This window comes from Ictalurus furcatus, chromosome 24, assembly GCF_023375685.1.
Source record: "Ictalurus furcatus strain D&B chromosome 24, Billie_1.0, whole genome shotgun sequence".
In the NCBI taxonomy this organism is placed as follows: Eukaryota; Metazoa; Chordata; class Actinopteri; order Siluriformes; family Ictaluridae; genus Ictalurus; species Ictalurus furcatus.
The window spans coordinates 9,962,635-9,984,341 of NC_071278.1; the positions used below are offsets into that span (position 1 = coordinate 9,962,635).

The 21,707-nt window shown below is 40.4% G+C and overlaps 2 protein-coding genes across 2 annotated transcripts in view; one reads left to right on the forward strand and one right to left on the reverse strand.

The window, feature by feature from the left end:
- Nucleotides 1-1,598: 1,598 nt before the first annotated feature.
- ccdc97 (coiled-coil domain containing 97) lies at nucleotides 1,599-8,087 on the forward strand. Its single transcript, XM_053612710.1, has 7 exons — nucleotides 1,599-2,283; nucleotides 2,373-2,480; nucleotides 3,481-3,628; nucleotides 3,741-4,074; nucleotides 5,628-5,864; nucleotides 6,668-6,794; nucleotides 7,146-8,087. The coding sequence occupies exons 3-7, from the start codon at nucleotides 3,500-3,502 to the stop codon at nucleotides 7,261-7,263; spliced, it is 945 nt and encodes a 314-aa protein (XP_053468685.1). The 5' UTR covers nucleotides 1,599-2,283; nucleotides 2,373-2,480; nucleotides 3,481-3,499; the 3' UTR covers nucleotides 7,264-8,087.
- Nucleotides 8,088-9,520: 1,433 nt separating this feature from the next.
- The window catches only part of llgl1 (LLGL scribble cell polarity complex component 1), a 37,182-nt gene continuing 24,995 nt past the window's right edge, over nucleotides 9,521-21,707 (reverse strand). The window contains exons 11-23 of the mRNA XM_053612709.1: nucleotides 21,011-21,078; nucleotides 20,720-20,873; nucleotides 20,024-20,128; nucleotides 19,555-19,847; nucleotides 19,153-19,306; nucleotides 18,711-18,852; nucleotides 16,879-17,162; nucleotides 15,475-15,739; nucleotides 14,517-14,631; nucleotides 14,299-14,384; nucleotides 13,822-13,945; nucleotides 13,530-13,626; nucleotides 9,521-10,766 (exon numbers count right to left, since the gene is read on the reverse strand). Of these exons, the coding sequence (XP_053468684.1) occupies nucleotides 13,548-13,626; nucleotides 13,822-13,945; nucleotides 14,299-14,384; nucleotides 14,517-14,631; nucleotides 15,475-15,739; nucleotides 16,879-17,162; nucleotides 18,711-18,852; nucleotides 19,153-19,306; nucleotides 19,555-19,847; nucleotides 20,024-20,128; nucleotides 20,720-20,873; nucleotides 21,011-21,078 (1,869 nt within the window). The 3' untranslated portion in view covers nucleotides 9,521-10,766; nucleotides 13,530-13,547. The remainder of the gene's footprint in view (nucleotides 10,767-13,529; nucleotides 13,627-13,821; nucleotides 13,946-14,298; nucleotides 14,385-14,516; nucleotides 14,632-15,474; nucleotides 15,740-16,878; nucleotides 17,163-18,710; nucleotides 18,853-19,152; nucleotides 19,307-19,554; nucleotides 19,848-20,023; nucleotides 20,129-20,719; nucleotides 20,874-21,010; nucleotides 21,079-21,707) is intronic.

Below are 21,707 nucleotides of genomic sequence, written 5' to 3' on the forward strand. Positions count from 1 at the left end.
TTATCAAAAAAAAAAAAATCTGTGTCCTTTTTCTGACTTTTTAAAAGTACAACAATCATACTTCTTATTACATTTAGGAGACATTATTCAAAAACAAACATGACCACCACTATTTTCAATGACTTTGAAATCCTCTTTCCACAAGACCTGTACAGTCGTATTAAAATAAAGGTCAGAAGAAACAAACATTTCTAGAATAAATGGAAAAGTACAAATGTAGCTTAATAGAGAAGTTCATTCATTCAGTTGATGTGATCATCAATTTAAGGGCATCTTTTGATAGATCATATTTTGCTTAATAGATTAAAAACATCAATTGTGATGGACTAGCATACCATCCAGGGTGTATTCCCACCACACGCCCAGTGTTCCTGAGATCAAATGTCAAATGTATTCCTACACCACATTTAAACCAACTTTCATCGAACCAAGTGGAAATTCAAGTTGAGGAAGCCTGCAAAGATTTTATGAATCTAAAGATTATTGAGAGATAAGAGAGAAATAATATAAGGAATGAACCAATAATAATAATAATAATAATAATAATAATAATAATAATAATAATAATAATAATAACAACAACAACAACAACAACCCCGGTTTCCTCCCCCAGTCCAAAGACATGCATGGTAGGCTGATTGGCATGTCCAAAATGTCTGTAGTGTATGAATGGGTGTGTGAGTGTGTATGTGATTGTACCCGGCAATGGATTGGCACCTTGTCCAGGGTGTACCCCGCCTTGTGCCCGATGCTCCCTGGGATAGGCTCCAGGTTTCCTCGTGACCCTGAAAAGGATAAGCGGTATAGAAGATGGATGGATGGATAATAATAATAATAATAATAATAATAATAATAATAATAATAATAATAATAATAATAATAGTTTCCATCCTGATGCCCTACTTCTGGTTGGAGTTCTCATCAATAGGAAGTCACATGCTGCTGCTGAGGATGACCCCACACAGTGCAGCCTAAAGGTCACTGAGATTACTGAGGATGGTACCACTTAAAAACCATAAAGATGGCTTTGGACCTCAATTCATATGAACACTTATGCTATGATGGCTTTAGGTCTACAATTGAGTGCAAAACTGTTTGTGGTAAGTCTCCATCAGTGAACAGTGGAGAAGTTCAACAAAACAGACTTCATGTAGAAACTGTAATGAATTTTCCTGGTTACACAACTGCACTATTTGACCATGTAGTATTAGTACATTTATAGAAGGGAATTATTTATAATCGTACTACTCGGTGTCACCCAGATGAGGACGGGTTCCCTTTTGAGTCTGGTTCCTCTCCTGGTTTCTTCCTCATATCGTCTCAGGGAGTTTTTCCTCACCACTGTTGCCTCTGGCTTTCTCATTAGAGACAAATCCATACATTTAAAATCTTTATTCTGAATTTATATATTTCTGTAAAGCTGCTTTGGGACAATGTGCATTGTTAAAAGTGCTATACAAATAAAACTGAATTGAAAGAATAATAATAATAATAATAATAATAATAATAATAATAATGGGGGCACAGTGACACGGTGGCGGTTTGAATCTCACCTCCACCCTATGTATGCAGAGTTTGCATGTTCTCCTGGTTCTTTGGGGGTTTCCTCCAGGTACTATGGTTTCCTCCCCTAGTCCAAAGACATGCTCTGTAGGCTAATTGGCATTTCCAAATTCTCCATAGTGTGTGAATATGTGTGTGATTGTGCCCTGCAGGGTTGGCACCCTGTCCCCTGCCTTGTTCCTGGGATAGGCTCCAAGCTCCTCTACGACCCTGTGTATGAGAAGCAGTATGAGAAATGGATGGATTGATAATAACATGAATAATAATATAGAATGTTTCCACATCCAGTTCTATTAATTATAACATCTAATATAATAACAGTACAGTGAATAGAAGGGCGAGCTCAAAGTTTGAATAGTCATCCACAAACTTATTCTCATTTAAAAGTAAAAGTTTAAAAAACCTGCTTCCACTATTTTTGTTTTGGGTTTTTTTTTTTTTTTAATCCTGGGGTTTCGATGCCATCTGCTGGAAACTAGACGCTGAAAAGGAATGTCTCGGCATACCGAGGTTTCAAGGGGAAGATAAAACATGGCGCACAGTCCCAAACTGAACATAAGGCACTACATAGGGAGTAAAAGCTGTAGACTAAAAGCAGAGTTCTACTCAATGTAGTGCACTTATACAGGGAGTGATGAGGCAATGAGGATAAAGCCAGAGAAGTTTCTCTTTGCTAATCTGTGAGGGAGTTATTTTTTTATTTTTGTTCCAGCAAACGCGGTATTTCATTACACTGATTTAAAAAATATAATAATAATAATAATAATAATAATAATAATAATAATAATAATAATAATGTGTGTGTTTAGTGGTTAGGTTTGATGTTTTCAGAAATGGCTAGCAAGTTTAGTTAGCCACCTCCACCGAGTCTGCGGTGTACATGCATGCAAACAGTCCTGGTTTGTCCCTTACAAAAGGTAAAATCTCTTTTCTATTTAAACCTAAAAGTGTGTCCTTAGCTTATGCGGGAAAGTGTGAGGTATAGCGGCATGTTCTAGAAACTATCTAGCGACTTGTATTGGTTTTAGTAAAATGAGTGCTACACATAGCATTAGGTTGATGGGGTGCTTCAATATTTGTGTCCCTCTGGTATTACATTTACAAGTGTGCATGTTTCAGATAAATAACTTGATGCTAATAAGATCTACACGATATTGGCAAAAGTTTGTGGACACCTGACCATCACACCCATATGTGGTTCTTCCACCAAGTTGGAAGCACACAGTTGTATATGATGTCTTTGTATGCTGTAGAATTACAGTTTCCCTTCACTGGGACTGTACACAAAGCGAGCTCCATGAAGACATGGTTTGAGAAGGTTGGACAGGAAGAACTCGAGTATCCTGCACAGAACCCTGACCTCACCTCCACTGAACACCTTTGGGATGAACTGGAACACCGACTTCATGTTCTTGATGAACATCAATGCGCAATCTCTTGTGCTCTTGTATCTGAATGGACACAAATCCCCACAACAGCGCTCCAAAATCTAGCGGAAAGCCTTCCCGGAATAGTGGAGTTTCTTCTAACTGCAGTTAAATACAGAAGCACATATGGATGTGATGGTCAGGTGTCCACAAAGCTTTGGACATATAGTGCAAACAAAGTGTTACCTGTACACAGACCATTATTACTACGGTATACTTCACCTTGAAATATAATGTTTGAGACATCCTTTCCATCCGGTATTGGTTATGAGTTATGTTTCCAAAGCGTGACTCGCAACCTTGCGAAGACGTATCCAGGATTTTCACTACAACAAAACTATGACATTGTTATGAGAATGACGGTGTAATTTGGTTAGCTAACATCGTGTAAAAGTGAAAGGGCCATCCTTTATATTGCGTAGACAAAAAATTCACAACATAGCTAACATTAGTTTACAAAACTGATTAAATGTGATTTCTACAATAACAGTTTACACTCGGCACCAGAAATGTGGGGCGAAATCGATTCATGCATCGAACCTGCCAGTCCTGCACCCTGCGATCCACACAGTACTGGAACAGAGGATGAGGATGAGATGGACCAGCATGCCAGTGAGCCCTCAAACCCCACTGCCCACGTGAGAACCTTTTTAAAACCAACAATGAAATATCTGTAATGGTACAAAGCTACCACTGAGCAAAATGAATGTACCTGTTTCTCCCCCACCCCCCCTGTCTCTCTCTCTCCAGATTCAGGTTAAAGGTTCTACCACTCTGGATGCCATGATATCAGCCATAGTGGTCAGTGGGAGTCCAGTAAAGAGCCAGCAGCTGGGAGAACCAGACCTTACTGTGGAGGAGAAAAAGCAGTTGTTGATGGAACAGTATAATACCAAGCCGGTAGTCTTTCTTGAGCGCTATCACACTCATTTGAAACCGGAGCATATGGAGGCCTTCTCACATGTGAGCAGTGACTGTCGAACACAGTATTACTGTACAGAAGTTCAGAAACAGGCGTCAAGTTCGGCCAACAAGACGAGGGTGCGCAACCATCGCTACGCAGCTCTCCGAGCACTTCAGAAGGGTGTGTGTGGTGATTTTTGAGTTTGCCCATGTTATCCTTTCAGTGTTTAAAAATTCAAAGCCTTTTTTTTGGCTAAAGCTCATCCATTGTGTTCTGGCTCATGCATAACTATCGGCCAATCGCTAATATTGTAAACATTATACAATAATATACCATATCGCTGATGAAGTCCCGATTCTGATTGGTCAGACTGTTGTTTCATTTTCTAGAATGTAATTATGGCTGCAATGCACCATAAAGGTTTATATTTTTGTGCTCATTCTAATACAATAGTTTTAGTTTCTAAAGTAAAAGCTTACTGTCAAGTTTACAGTCATATGAAAAAATGACCCCAAACCATAACATTTCCACCACCATGCTTGACAGTTGGTATGAGGTGCTTCTCCTGAAAAGCTGTCTTTGGTCTGCACTAAGCATGTCTGCTGTTACGGTGGCCAACCATCTCTATCTGTCTGTCCAGAGAACATTATTCCAAAAGGCCTAGTCTTTGCTTGTATGCTCATTGGCAAACTGTAGTCTTGCAAAGGCTTTTTCCTGGCATGCCTCCCATGCAGGACAAATTTGTGCAATTTCTTTCTGATTGTAGAAGCATGCACTTTGACACCAACAGTTACAAGACTTAATAGCAGATCCTGTGAGGAAATTTTGGGGTTCTTGGAGACTTCTTTTTGCATCAGATGGTCTGCTCTTGGGCTGAATTTGCTGGGACGGCCCGTCCTGGACTAATTGGCAGTCGTTTGAAATCTGCACCACTTGTTAAATCCTTGTTTAATCCTTTTCCTCATTTTTTAAATCCCTTGCCAGACTCATAGGCATCCACAGCCTGAAGGCCTTAGAGAACTTTTTAGATCTTGACATGATGACACCACACACCTCAATAACAAAGGGAACACCAGACACTAGATATGAGAGGGGTATAAATAAGACTGGTTCCACCTGCACTCCCTAATCAGGTTCTAATCACTGGAACCCAAACTTCAACACCTGATTCTAATTTTATGGATGTGAAGGTGTGATAAATGTCGGGGTGTACTTACTTTTTCCAAGTGACTGGTCTGTTTTTTGTTCATTTAAATTGCGAAAAGTACTACAAAATGTCATCATGTGTCATTTGAAAGTCTATCAACTTTATTAATAGGCCCTGTTTCAAACAGGATCAAATGTTTACTTGCCTAAATGTGTCCAAAAAAAAAAAAAAGGTTCCATGGGGTGTACTTATTTTTTCACATGATTATTTGTAAAGCACGTTTAAAAAAAAAAAAAAATTGTTGTATTTGTGTAATAAAGGTTGTTGTTATTATTATTATTATTATTATTATTATTATTATTATTAATAATAATAATAACAACAACAAAACAGATCAAATACAAACTTACACAAACTTAAACTTGCACAAGGTAAAAAATATTAAATAAACAAAATGAAGAAATGAAAGTGATGGAGGACAGACAGGTGAATGAGTAGAAATCTAGCTGACTCTTTATAAGAGATTTTATTATATCAATATAACTGAGCTTTTCTTCTTCTTCTTCTTCTTTTTGCCTTTCCAAAGAGGGCCAGTACTTCAGCGAGGAGCAGATGCGTTTTCGAGAGCCTCTTCTGTACGAGCAGTACATTGGTCAGTACCTGAGTGAGGAGGAGATCCTGCAGCGCTCTGAAGAATCTATGCAGAAGGGTCCGACAGGTCTGTCTGATCTGCTCATCAACTCTTATCAGGAGAAAGAGCTCCAGAAACGCCTGCAGGAGGAACAGGACCGAGAGAACTGTGCCGATCAGGAGGAAGAGGACGGTGAGGCCAGTGGTATATTAACTAACTGGGGGATGAAAAGATATTTCCACTAGGGGGCATGCCATGGCCAAAACAACCCTCACAGACAGGTTGCTATGTCGACCTGTAAAATGTTAGTTATTTCAAGCCAGCTGTTTTGACACACATTTTGTTGCTGTAGTGCAGTAGAGATGGCATACACGTACAGATAATTCCTGATCAATATTGTTAGCTAATATTGTCATGGTTTGATCAGTCTGCTGCTAAAGTCATGGCACGTGTTGGTATCTTGACACCACTTAGCATGAATAGCCATGTTGCACAGTAGTCATGAGGTATAGTCCGGTACAACTTTACAACATTCTCTACAACTGCTGCATTAATGCAATGCAGAATAAAATACCCAGACATTTGTGTGCTATAGCTTGCGTAGAAGATAGCTTGCGTACAAGCACCCACCACCTATTTAAGGGTCCTTAAGGATTTGACCTGGGAACTATGAATATTTGGGGGGACGGGGACGTAGTGGTTAGCATGTTTGCTTCACACCTCCAGGGTTGGGGGTTCTATTCCTGCCTCCACCCTGTGTGCACGGAGCTTGCATGTTCTCCCCGTGCTTCGGGGGTTTCCTCCACCAGTCCAGTGCTCTGTAGGCTGAATGTGTGTGTGATTGGGCCTTGCAACAGGTTGGCACCCTGTCTTGTACCCCGAGTTCCCTGGGATAGGTTCCAGGCTCCCCCGAGCCCCTGTGTAGGGGATAAGCGGTATGGATGGACGGAATAATAAGTTTTCCTGCTGATTGTGTTTTTTTTTTTACTCCATAGGTGAAGAGGAGCCTACACATGCAGACTGGGAACCGACAGCAGAAGAGAAAGCCCTGCTGAGAGACGAGTTTCTGAGTCAAATGCACCAACGCTTCTTAGAGGGCAAAGATAAAGAGTTTAACTACAGGTTAATGTCACGTCCATCATTCTGTCCCTCAGTACACTCAATAACAGCCACTTGGATTTCTGCATTGATGTCTCGAGGCAGGTGTGGAAGTGATCTAATGACCGTAAGAATTCGCTGAACAAAATGTCTAAGCTCTATTTTTTTAATGTTCATATAGTTTCTTTATAGTTCATGAGTTCCCCTGCACTGCCGTATTAGAGAAACATCATATTACAGTATTTCAGATATTAATCTCTCTTATGGGAAGTTCTTAATGTAACGAGAATTTTCTTTTCTTTTTTTTTATATATAGAAAATACATTATGTAGACAATTCTTTCACATGATGAAAGTGTTATTTTATATATTGCAGTGAAGTGGATGAGAACCCAGATTATGATAACCTGGACATTTTAAGTCGTGATGCTGAAGAAAAGTACTTTGATGGAGAGGAAGATGAAGAGGAAGAGGAGGAGGATGACGTGATGTGATGTAAAAGTTTTTGAACAGTTGAAACGCTGCAGTGTCTGGGAGAGGGGGAAAAAATTTCTTCAAACCCACTGTAGATTTTAAGAATTTATTTTTCTAAGAAGATGAATCACTTCCAGAGTGCCACTTCATAGTTTGTAATCTGTCTGAGAACGCTGTTGCTTGTGAGACAAGCTGCAATAATGAAAAAAAAAAAGCAGCCGAAATGACGCCCCATGGGTTGTTGTTAGTAAAAAGGGGCAGAGTCTACTTCTGGACTGGAAGTTAAAAACTAATGAGATCCACTGCATGGGAATATTGTGAATCTGTTCTTCTAAAGTATCTTTAAAATTCATTGATTGCAGGGCTAGTTTAAATTGAGCATCTTTGCTGAACCACTAGAAGTCTGTAATTGAATGTGATGCTATATTAAAGTACATTTGTAATTGTGAGTCAAAGGTTTTTTTTTAATAATAAAGCTATATGTGTAAATAAATGTACATCTAGCAGAGGTAGCATAGAGGATTAAACATACAGATGTGGCCACTAAAAATATGCGTCAAAGGAAACAGGATCCTGAAGCATGATGTCATCAAATCACAAGTCTGTTTTGATTTGCTGGTCAGAAGCTGTACTAAATGACAAATAACCTTAAAAAAAAAAAAAAAATCACAAACATGACACTTGTAAATAAAGTAATTTTATATATGCAAATTATTAGATTCTTAAAATTAAACGACAGCTAAATAGTGAAAAAAAAACCCTGTAATCCAATGAATGAATGACAGTAACTTTTGTAGAAGGCTCAACTGACAACAAAGTCTGACTTGGCCCGTTCATCCATCCATCTTCTATACCACTTATCGTCTTCAGGGTCACGGGGAACCTGGAGCCTATCCCAGGGAGTATCGGGCACAAGGCGGGGTACACCCTGGACAGGGTGCCAATCCATCACAGGGCACAATCACATACACACAATCACATACACATACACTACGGGCACTTTAGACATGCCAATCAGCCTACCATGCATGTCTTTGGACTGGGGGAGGAAACCGGAGTACCCGGAGGAAACCCCTGCCGCACGGGGAGAACATGCAAACTCCACACACACAGGGCCACGATGAGAATCAAACCCCCGACCTTGGAGGTGTGAAGCGAACGTGCTAACCACTAAGCCACCGTGTGCCCAGAACTGACAGAAACGGCATGTGATAATTCCATCAACAGTCTGTTTAAAGTTCTTCCAGCCGTGGTTGAGCATCAGGGTGGACACATTGGCATGTAGCAGATCGTTTCCAAACTTTCAGTAACTCGTACATTAGCCTGTATCCTTAAACATGTATCCTGTTTAGACTTGCTGAAGAAAAAAAACAAACATGACAATTTGGGATTGTAGTTCATTCCTACATTAAACATTTGTTTTATTTCATACAGTAGCTTTGCTGATGGTAATATTCTAAAATGTAAAAAAAAAAAAAAAAAAAAAAAAAAAAAAATTATTTTGAATAAGCAAGTGTTTCAAAACTTTTGACAGGTAGTGTACTTAAAAACTTGTTTTAACTTTACCTATATTAAATAAACCTTGTTTCTTTTGAACAGTGCAGAATTGTGTGTGTAAAAAAAAACAAACACCTTTTAATTTTAATCAAATAAAATCGTGGTGCAGCGAACGCTCACTCCCATGAAGCACTGAGAACGACCTAATCGAATCAGCGTTCCTACACACTCAAACTGCTTAAATATTATAAACCTTAATATTTTGCAATAAACATAAAATATATTTACGAATTATGTCGAAGAACTCAATTCAAATCATGTGGAACCGATGTACGAATTTGAATTTAGAAAATTCACTGGGCTTCTGTGGATGTCTGTGACAGTTTTTTATTTTAAAAAAAAGAAAAAAAAAAAAAACTGAAGATGGCTCTTCTCTTCTTTACATTTTACATTTACAAGGGAACCGGCTAGGACAGGTCGGGTTGGTATGTGTCAGGCCGGTATGGTACAGGTCGGTTAATAAAACTAAGAAAAAGACACGACCTGTCCCGACCCGTACCGAGCCATTCCCTTGTAAATGTGAAATGTGATGAAGAGAAGAGCCATCAGCTCCCAGCAGGGGGTGACATATGCCTCAGTACTAATACTAAAGCCTGGACTGTAGAACTACAGTAAGTTAAATAGCATTTGTGCTTTTAATGACAAATGTTAAAACTTATGCTTTGATGGCATTTTACACATTAGAATGTGATGTGCATTAGATCAGAGGACAAAAAGCAATTAAAATGAGTAAATACTTTATTAACATTTGTTCATTAGCATGGTCATATCTACAGTTACATTTCTACACAAGAAAACAAATTAAATACAAATTCACAGGCTAGGTGTCAGGTGTAACATTATAGTAAAGAAAAATATACAGAGAGAAATTAAAGATTAATTGAACAACTAGATCAGTGAGGTCCCTTTGATATTTTTTAAAAACAGGTTGATGAATTCCACTGGGAAAACATGAGGGCAGGGTAAATTCAACAAGTTCTAGCCGTTACTAGGCAATGTACTGAAAGTGTGATGTTTCATTTCTAAAAGACAGTATACGAAAAAAGCCAAACGTTTTCGTACTCTAAAAACCACCGACACTGAAAACCTCGATTTACCCAAACTGCAAATTTTTCATTTGTACTTTCATTTTGGTTTCACTTGAGATTGCTTCAACCACATTCTGTTACCCCACAGCCCAACCATTACCCCAAAACATTGTTAGAAAGCCTTCATTTCCTAATTCTAAAAAAAAAAAAAAAAAAAATTACAAAAGTTATAGTATAAAATTATTCTATTAAATATGTTACATGGAAAACCATAATTATTAGTTCCTTCATTTTTCGTTAATATGGTTACAAGTATACACGAGTAATAAAACTCAAAAGCTCGATACTCTCTAATTAATGATTAATACTTCCAAGATTAGACACCATGCTCCTTCAAATACTATAGTTCACAGTTAATTGTCAATATTACTTACAATGGCAAGTGGTTACATGAGACATGAAAAAGATACACCACCACATTCCATCAAACCCACAGGGTCCATAAGCTGAACTTTTCTATGTCGTCCTGATTTGTTGTAAGAAACCATCACAGTATTATAGATCGTGTTGAGAAGCAACAAACATTTTAGACTCACTTCATGCCTCTTACTGGCAAATCACGGTGAAAGGACAAGCAAAGTAGCATGACACAAGAAAAGAGGAATGTGTGCGCAATAGGAAAGAGAAAATTTTTTTAAAAAATACCGAAGATGTGGTCAGTGCAAGTATTCTGACAGGAACGTCTGATCTACCCTTCTTAATGCACTTAAGCAGCTCTCAAGCTGGAAAGCACTGGTGTACAGAAACGGGTGAAAATGAGCGTCGAGGGCAAAGAGTAAAAAGGGAAGAGTGCCGCATCTGCCTCTTGAAGTTATTCTCCTCCTCAAGGTCCAATTGCACATAATGAAGGAATTTCCACCACTTCTCCTCCATCAGCCCTGGAAACACAGAATAGTCATTCAAATGTAACCACTGAGAAGTTTTTAAGGCCCACTTATACTTCAGTCTTAAAGCCACTTCAGATGGAACAGAGTGCAGCAATTTGGAAAAAAAAAAAAAAAAATCTCTCCAACCCTGAAGCATCCAAACTTCCCCTCCCACTTCCACTGTGATTAAATGGGGGTGGAAACCGGTGGGCATGCCGACAGCACGTCCCACACCCCCCCTTCTCAAACGAGCTCATCACAGAACGTGTTAGTTGTAGTGCATCTGTTCATTTAAATGCATTTTTCATGGCAAGGTGGAAGCGTCGTTCCTTTTAAATCAAGCCGCTTCTAAATATTTTATTGAATCATTAGTGGAGAGAGACATTACATTGTTTCATTGTCTTACTGTATTCATTTACATTTGTGGCATTTAGCAGACGCCCTTATCCAGAGCAACTTCCATTTATATATCTGGGCAGAGAGGGTTAAGGGCCCAACAGTGGCAGCTTGGCAGTGCTGGGGTTTGAACTCAAAACCTTCCGATCAGTAACCCAGAGCCTTAACCACCGAGCTACCACTGCCTTTCATATTCTGAAGTGATGGATGAGCACAGCATGTAGTGCATCACATCTACTTATTAAATATTAAATGTAAAGGTTATAGGTAAGGTAATGTAAATGTATAGGTAAATAATAAAGGTTATTAAATATAGTCACCTCTGAAACTATTGGAACAGAAAGGCCAATTCATTTGTTTTCGCTGTAGACTGAAGACATTTGGGTTTGAGCTCAAAAGATGGATATGAGAAGAATTTAGAATTTCAGCTTTTATTTCCTGGTATTTATATGTGGATGTGTTAAACGACATAACACCACATTTTGTATCACGCCTGTATGAAGACTGCATTTGTTATTAAAAAGGATAAACCAACATGAAGATCAGAGCGCTGTCTACGGGAGAAAAGAAAGATATTTTGAAGCAGAGAAAAGAGGGGAAAATCATTCAGAGGCAGTGCACAAGCATTGGGCATAGCCAATACAACAATCTGTAATGTCCCGAAAAAGAAAATCCACTGGTGTACTAACAGACATGGAACAGGTCGACCAATGAAAACAGTAGCAGCAGCTGATGACAAACATTGTGAGAGCTGTTAAGAAAAACCCAAAAACAACAACAGTCAGTGACATCAACAACCTCCACAGGGCAGGGGGGGGGAAGGCATCACATTCCACTGTTCGAAGAAGACGTCTAGAAGAGCAGAAATATAGAGGGCATACTACAAGATGCAAACCATTCATCAGCAGTACGAATCAGAAAGCCAGGTTAGAATTCACAAAGACATACAGAGATGAGAGTTTTATTTGCTTTAATTTACTTCAATACTTTTGCTCACATCTAGATGTAAAAACCAGGAAATTGAAGCTGAAATCCTAAACCACTGTCTCATATCCATCTTTTGAGCTCAAACCCAAATGTCTTTGGTGTACAGCACAAACAAATGAATTGGCCTCGGCGTTCCAATAGTTTCGGAGGGGGCTGTAGTTTAATACACATTTACAGGATTTCTATGGAATTTAAGCACTTTTAATTACATTTTAAAATTAGGCTGCCATTTCAAGTTTAAACTTTCACAGAGGAAGTTGGAATAAATCTTCTCATGCTTATTCATGCATTTATCAACGTAAATGTTCGGACTTCGGACGATGTGATTTCGTATAATCTTGCTCGGCCAAGACTGCATCAAAAGCAGCAACATCCTCATCAGAGTCGAAGTGCCACCATCTTACTTGAACAGACCACTATAAAATGTGTGCTTTCAAAATAGTCATTAATCACTCCTTGATGTTTACTGCCCGCCCCCTTGTTTGATGGATGGTTAAGATCCTCCTACCGGTCTGAAAGACTGAAGCGCTTTAGATGGCAGTTTTTCACATTTCAGCTGTACTTTCTAACATGTCCACAGGGAGGAAGCAGACTGCTGGTCTCCCCATAAACAGCAATATTTTCTTCATGGTGGAAAATCCAACTTCAGGAAATGTAAAACTAGGGCTCAGATTCAAGTTCCTTTTTTTCCCTGTAATTGTTTGTTGAAATCAAAACACTGCAAATCACCATCTAAAAATCTGGAGAAACTTCTGAATGCCCCCCCCCCCCCATGTTTATTAAAAGTCAATAATTTTAAATGTGCAGTAATAAACCCGTCTGAGATTTAAAGCAAGGAGAGCAGACGCCTGTAGTATGTCAGGCGACAGAAGGAACATGAGAGGCAGATGCTCTCGTGAGTGCCAGCTCTCGCAGTCTGGAACGCGGAGCCACACTAATGCTGATGGGATGAGAACATAACCCAGTCTGGCTTTAAGCAAGTTAAAGTAAAGTCAAAGTCAGTTACGATATACAGCGTTCGAGGCGGTTTTGTTTCAGTCGGTCCTGTAACCGCCATCTGTTTCCGTACGTGTGGCCCGACAGCTGCGTTGCATTTCATTTATCAAAACGGGAAAATGGCAAGAAGCTGCACGCTTTGTTTAATGGCGTGCCAAACAAAACGGAAAATGTTTGTTCATGCGCTATAGCAGCAAATCGCCATCCCCAAAGTAGATCTCGAGTGTGCACATGCACGCAGACACGTCAAACAGCTTTTTGGTACAGTCAGGGTTGATACGCCTGCTTGACAGTGCTCCCTTCCTACAACCCAAATACAATTATACACCCTCATCTCCATCCAGTATTCACCAGCAGGATCTAATGCAGGAGGCCTCAGTTTTAAGTAAAACTCACCTCCAGGTGTCAAAATGATCAGTTGATAAGAATCCCAGGAAGCCTTCCATCCTCCTCGCTCATATTCCTCAGGTTATTCTCAGCCTCATCCACACTCCTACAACAAACAAAAACAAACATGTGGATCTGATACAGTACGCAATCCTAAGAGCAACACATAGAAAAGTGGAAAGAAAGAAGAAAAAAAAACAAACAAACCCACAACAACCACTGTGCTTTAGCACCAACACAAATCATAATGTGTGAGCATATAAGCAGAGTCTGCCAGCTTGTCTGTAAGCCAAGGACTCACACTAGGAAATCTTTCACATCTTCCACAGTGAGCTCTCCTGTTGTGTCGAGCGTGATATCAGCACTGCTGTTTGGAGAATCCAGGCCAGGAGACGATAACATACTCTGCATTTCATCAAACACGCCTGATAACGGACAGAGGTACGACAAAGAAAATTGAGTTAATGCAATGAACATACCCAGCAACCCTGATTTCTGGACCACACACACACACACACACACACACACACACACACACACACACACACACACACACACACACACACACACACACACACACACACACACACACACACACACACACACACACACACACACACACACACACACACACACACACACACACACACACACACACACACACACACACACACACACACACACACACACACACACACACACACACACACACACACACACACACACACACACCATTTTGAACCATTACACATTATGTACCAAGAGATTTGTCAGTCACCTTCAGCAAGTTCTGCAGATTTGTTTTCTCCAGGTGATTGGGTCTTGTATGTGCCATTGGCCTGGGGTAGTACTGGCATACACAGACTGGAAGGATTGCATAATGGGGAATTACCAAACAAAAGTATGTAGTTGGGTCTTCTGCCCAACAAAATTATTATTTTTTTTTAATAATTAAAAACATAACACAACAGTGTATACATGTGTTAGATGACCTACTCATGTTCAGAAGGTTCGTAAGGTCGATCTACGTCCACCCGACACTGAGGTTCAGTGATAACCCGTGCAGACAGAGAGAACCGTTTATACTCAGACGGTGAGATCAGATAAAACCCTGTCATTGGGCAACAATAAGATACTGTCAACAATTACAGCAAACACACCCCATGAGACATGACACTGACTATGTTTACATGGACAGCAGTAATCTAATTACTGACCTTATTCTGAATAAGACAATATTGTGATTAAGGCGTTTACATGAGTCGTTTTCGGAATATTCCTTTCATGTTCCCGTGTTATATGTTATAGAACATAGATGGATTAACCGCACGTCATTACGTCCCCACGCCACGCCGTCTGACGTTCCCTCCAGAATTTCACGTATCGACATACAGTTCGTCTTCGTTATGGTACCGTATACAGTTTTGGGTGTTTTTATTTTGAATTTTATGAAAGCTTCAAGTGCAGTTAATAATTTGTCATGCTGTACGTGGAAATAGACGACTGCTTGAAGCTGTGGGCTGCGTCCCAAACCACGTACTTACCGTCTATATAGTAGCCGAGATACATGTATTTCTCCTACTATATAGCAGGTATGTACACGGTTTCAGATGCAGCCGATTTCTCGTTTACTGTAAAACGGTTGCGCACTGCTGTGTGTGTACGTGTCCTGTCACACAATGCAGTGAAAACTCCCACATGATAATAGTGTGATTAAGGTGTGTACATGTCTGTAACACACGTCGATAATGCGACTAAAACAGGAATACTCCACACGTCTTAATTCCATTTGTGTTTACTTCGAGTATGACTTTAATCAGATTAAGGTAATAAAATAAAATTTAAATAAATAAATAGCTAGCAGTTTACATGCTAGTTTCTTAATCAGAGTATAGTCTTAATATCGGATTATTGTTGTCCATGTAACTGTACTGAGTATGTTTAAGTTCATCACCTTGCCCAGTCTTGGTGAACACACAGGACGCAATGCCGCTTATATCTTCCTTGCGGATGCAGTCATATCGCACTTGCGGCCTCAACGCCGCCACACTGAACACGTGAATGTCCCCCAGGTTGGTCAGGCACACGAGGCCATTCTCACAGTAGTCCTCAGAAGCAGCACTGCAGAAGTTCACCAGAGCCACCTTCCGTACACGGCAGCCCTCATGCGCAGTCAGCTTGAATTTGGTCTTTGCGCTGACTTTAGGCAGCGTGAACACCTGCAATGAATGGGACATGATTACTGAACAATGTACATGATTGCAGTTCTTCAGTCTTGTGTGTGAAGAAGCTCAGACAGACAGGGAAGTTAATTCCACTGCCTGAGGCATGGCAGTAATAGAAGTAGAGCTGTATTTGTGGCTATAGTAGCACCAGCCAGGAGGGGGTCACAGTAGGCATGTCTCAAGATGATGAGGTACTGAACAAGCATCTGGCATGTGTCCTTGGAGAGAAACAGTAGTGTCCTCTAGATGTTGTACAGGAGAAAGCTGCATGGCCGAGTGATGGTTAGAACCATCTGCCAAGAATCATTCAATACGTCAAAAGGTTTTGGACCTCCCCCCCTCCCCCCCAGAGAGAATATGGCAGGTTTGCCTTGCAAGGATGCAGCTTTAGGTGATGAAATGCAACCCATGAGGAGCTGTCTGCCAGATATGATCAGATCCAAGTAAAAACCTAGATCAGGGGTATCCAATCTTATCCGCAAAGGACCGGTACGGGTGCAGGTTTTAATTCCAACTAAGCAAGAGCCACACCTGATTCCAACTGTTTAAAATCAATTGATCTTAACCTTCAATGGACTATCAGGTGCAGCTCCTGTTTGACTGGAATGAAAACCTGCACCTACACAGACCCTTTGCAGATAAGATTGGACACCCCTGACTTGGATCTTTCATGGTGAGTGGATTAGTATGGGACGACTTGGGAGTCATTCTCATAATGTGTATTATAGCACTAATAGGTACCAACAAGTATTAACCAAAAAAAGAGAAAAGGATTAAACACTAAGGCTTTCTGGACACCAGTCTACATGGAGCACAAACTCTCTGAAATCATTATATGTTTACATTTTATTTCACATACGTTTTGTTTCAGCACTAACGGACCTCCATTATACCAGTCTACAATTTTGAGACCTAATGATTATTGCATAGATAGGAAACACAGAATAACGAGGTTTTTTTTCCCCCCAATCCAGATTATACCCAGTTATAGTTCTCCATCATGACTCTGCCAAAGGCAACGTGCTTTCTATGTGAAGAAAAAATGTTTCACTGCTGTACTCAGAACTAAAGAAAATGAATTTTCACTGGCTATCTGCACTGATCAGCAGCCCACCATGTCCTGCAACTCTCACCTTAAACTGTTCTTCAGAGGCAATCAGGACCGAGTGGCTGCCCTGCATATCAGGAGCTTTAGCCAGGTCTCTTGACTCCTCATAGGGCTCGGGAAGAGGGTTTCCCCTGCCGTCCAGCACGACAATGGACACAACTGGAGCTCTGTGCATGAGTTGGATCTCTTTCCCCAGCAAAGCCTCCACACTCCGCTCTGAGAACTTCTCCTGCGAGGGCACGTCCAGGGCGTAAGCATACACACTGCCCGAATTTGTCCCAGCCCACATGGTAGGGCCATGGTGCGTTCCTGAGTGAGGGGGGGAAAAATATTACTCATCAGCATGTGAAAGCTTCAGGTATGTGTCGAGCTCTTCCAATTTCACCCAGTCGGAGTAGAACAGTCTAAAATTTCAGAGAAATGGAAGTCATTATCTACTTCTACCACATCAGTACCTCTCCCTATGTGCTCATTTGAACTATAATACTACACCAGATAATATATTCTCATTCCCAGATATATTTCTCAACCTGGGACGGTATAAACATACAATAAATTTAACCATTAAACACCACCGTAAATTCAGAACGATTACACATCACACCGATTAACTGCATTAAACTAACAATAACGCTTTTTACGAAATCCCTCCTTTGAGTACTATTCCCAGCCATTGGACCTGGATTGTGCAAGTGCCTCATTTAAAGGAATGATGTGCAGATGTTGAAGACAGAATGGCTTGGGTGTGTGGTCCAGACAAAGATCTGACACGGTTCCAACCCCAGCATAATCAGTAAAACACATGAGTTTGGGTGAGTCGCTATGGTCTTCAATAAGAGCGTTTTCCAGACTTTATTCAAATGTTAATAAGATTGCATTTCCCTTGAGTGCACATAATTCAATTCAACTGCAGAATATTTGTATTTGCATTTTTGTGCACAGCAATGCACAAAGTCTGCCAAACTTAAAATACAAAAAGTCCATGTGGTGTTTAATGCTCAGTGTCTAAACAGGTCGGATTCTGCCATATAAATGTAACAGCAATCCTTCCATTTACAATTGTACCCTCTCATCACTACACAACAACTTACTTGCATTTTCTCCGTTAACGATTGTTCCAAGCGTGATGGCAGATGGTCTTGTTATGCTAGAAATAAATATGGAGATAATGGCTAGGGACAATTTAACGCATACCCAAAAGGACTATTCACAGCTGACTCTTGGGCTGCTGGGAGAGTTTCTGGCTTTCACAAACACCATTTTAATGGAGACGGAGTTTGCAAAATTGCATCAGACGATTCACGGGTTTCAGGTGGATGAACCAGGCACTGACGGTAAAAATGAGAATGCAACCCATACTGCAAAGGCTGCACGGGTTGCAGCACGAGATGATGCAATCACAAATGGAACGATAGCTATGGATTTTTGAAAATATGGCAGAATCAGACCTGTTTAGATAATGAAAATGAAATGTTACTTGGACATTCAACTTGGACATTTCAATATTGGCAGTCGTTGAACTGTGCACATTGCTGTGCACTAAAATGCAAATACACATTTTGCAATCGAGTTTGAATTATGTCTCGAATCATTAACACTCTCAGCTGCAAATACATGTTTGAATGTGAATAATGTCCAGTACAGATAATCTTCATCATGTTTAGTCTTCATCAGGCTTTTTTTTGTTTGTTTAGACAATATACTATTAGTGGTGTCCTGAAATCTTTAAAGTATTCTGATTCTCCATTTCAGAAATAGGAAATTGTGCTTCAAACATCGAACAGGATCCTTCCTTGGGTGGAAATCTGTGGATACTGTATGCACCATCTGCAGAGCGTAATACCGATTTGCTCATACCGTCTCGAAGGAAGGTATCAGCGAAGCAGAGGCAGCGCACCACCCCAGATAACGAATCATCAGCTGAACGGGGCTCGATCCGCCTCTGTACCGGCGTCACCTCGGCATCCTGCTCGGCTAGCTGAGCATTAGCCTCCTGGACCTGAAGCCAGATGGACAGAATCAGGCAGACAGACAACAGCGTTTGCGCGCCACAGTTGATGAAACTCATGATGGGTTAATTAGCTGATGAACAATGAAGCATTGAGAAGGAACTCTCTGCAAAAGATGAAATAGTTACGATATTTAGACAGTAACTGTCAAGAAAATGGAAGACCCCTGTCCAGACTGAGTGGAAAATATCTATTCATAAATTCGCTCTCAGTCTTATGCTGGATTTTTGTTGATGGTGACTTGATCTCAGAGTTGAATCAGACTGACGGTGTGGCAGAAAAGCACTCACTTTACTGGATTGACTGCTGACCAAAACACGCTTCTTCCCAGACACCCTACTCTTGCGAATCCTCCTGAATGACTGACGGAGTGACTTCTTCAGGGACTTCACTCGTGAGAGAGGTCCCTCCATAGCCAGCGAGTCATTGGGATGTAGTGTACACCTGTAATGAAAAATATGATGTGATCTACTGATTTAGTTCTTTATCCAGTTGAAAACGTCATACCTTTATCATTAAGTTTTGAAAGAATGGCTTGTTCAGGAAATTAATGCAATAAGGTGAAACATTGTTTAAAAATGTCAAACAAAAACTGTTTGAACAATGATTTAAATTTTTTTTTAGAAATTTACAATAATTTTGAACTTTGAAAATGTTTAATGTCTTCCCTGTTGCTGCAGTAGTGGTGTTACCTTGCCAGCACAGGGCTACGCCGATGGTAGTCGAAAAGACCAAAGCCATGACTGGTGCCAAAAGCAACAAGGTTCCACTCTGCATGCAGTGTCACCGCGGTAACCGCCGCAGGGGGCATGCACTGCACGAGGACTACAGGCTGGAATCCAGGAGCAAACACCACAGAGCCAGACTTCTCTGGTAGCCGGTCATGACCCTTCCATGTGAAACCTTCCCGGTCCTGGAGGAGGTCCATGGTGACCACGTCAATCATGTGATCGGATTTCTCGTCACACAAGTACATCACGATCACCTGCAAGGAGGAACGATAGACATAAAATACTTCAGACATCCTTCAGGGGTTCTGAAAGATTCCCCAACATACTTGATCCAAATGTGAAAAGTTAGGTATTTAGCTCATAGACGGGATTGGTACACGGGGGGGGTGGAGGGTCTGGGGTGGGCAAGGTTCATGAAAAGAAAGTCTACCTGTCCTGCAGTACCAGCCACCACTAGCTTGCCACTGTATTTGCACAGGCAGATCTTTTGGATTCCTAGCCTGGGGTCATCACTGTATGGGTCAAAGCAGCCCACCTGTAAATAAATGAAAAGCACACAACATAATATCCTGCTATGGTACAGACTTACATAACACAGAGTACTTAAAAATGCTTTTACCTTCAAAAACACAACACATATTTTCTATAAGCCGAACCAGACATATGCACTAAACCCCAAAGGTCCAAGAGCCAGATGAATTATATTCCTTTATTCTAAATCATCAAGAACAGGCTCTGCTGACACAAAGGAATTAAATAAAAATAACAAGCAGAGCAGTTGTGCCATCCAGGGCAGGAATGTGCTTGCTTGGTCTTCAGCGCTGAACATTTCAAGCCTCAGACAGTCTGCATTTAATTAGAGTGATAAAAAAAAAAGGAAATATTATTGCAGAGAATATCTCTAAAGCATGCCAGACTGAGGTTCAGAGTTTCTTCACCAGACAGAGGAAGGGCAAAAGATGGAGATAGAAAATCAAAACAAGCAGAGCAAAGAGCCAAGGCAGAAAAACTTCACACAGCTGTTTATAATCAAAAGCTTTAAAAAAAAAAAAAATTTTAAGTTGATTAAAACGGTCTCATTCAATAAATAAAAATCGAACCCACATGTGCATGAACAAACGCTGACCTTTTGGAATGGAGGCCACTCCTCTTCGTTGGCTTGGGTCAGGCTGTCGTTGTGATCACAGTCGGTTTGGAAGATGTTGGCTGTGCTGAGCTTGTAGAGTGGTCTGAGTGCCACTCCTGAGGCATCCCAGAAGCGTATTGTGCCATCCTCGTGCCTTAACACACAAACAACAAGAAGTCACTCCCATTTTTCATCTGCAACATCAGAACATCCTCAAATCTACTGAACCTGATTGAGCCCACCCTCAAGTCAAAAAAACAAAAAAAAGATATCAAATTAAAAAGCTCTAACCCAGTTAGCAGCAGCTCTTTCTGTTTTGAATCAGGTGCCAAGTTCTTTCCTCCACATATTGGCCAGTTCTGTAAAAACAGCAAGAAATATTGTTACGAGCCTCACGAATCAGCAATCTCAAATCAGACAGCACCGTCTGACATAATTTACATTCTCTGATGTAATAAACATGAAAAGCTTATGCTCTTCTGCCAGTTGGGTTTTATCGAAGGTTGTTAAATTAAACTCAATGAGTCTGACTTAAGAACTGCAGACTGAGCATACTGTAGTCTGAATCTTAATAGAACTATATCTACACCAGATTGTAGCTATTCGATAGATATATAAAAATCTAATAACTACAATAGTAGCAGCAATACAATGGATGTGTTTGATCAGAGACAGATGAAGTCTGAAATTGCTTACAGCTTGGATGTTGCAGTAACAAACATTTTTTATTATATATATATATATATATATATATACACATACACACACACACACACACACACACACACACACACACACACACATACACACACACATACACACACACACAAGCAATTTTGCTGTAAGCAGTTTCAGACTGCATCTGTCTCTGATCAAACACATCCATTGTACTGCTGCAAGTATATTCATGACTGCAAATAAGAAAACGAGAAACCACAAATGATGAGAAAACGGGAACCACAAAACAACCAGAGCAGCCCTGATCCCT

Bases quoted from the DNA above. Each gene is read 5' to 3' on its own strand.
- ccdc97 (XM_053612710.1), top strand. From the start codon at position 3,500: ATGTGGGGCGAAATCGATTCATGCATCGAACCTGCCAGTCCTGCACCC. The intron at 3,629-3,740 runs GTGAGAACCTTT...CTCTCTCTCCAG, and splicing joins CCTCAAACCCCACTGCCCAC to ATTCAGGTTAAAGGTTCTAC. The intron at 6,795-7,145 runs GTTAATGTCACG...TATATATTGCAG, and splicing joins GATAAAGAGTTTAACTACAG to TGAAGTGGATGAGAACCCAG.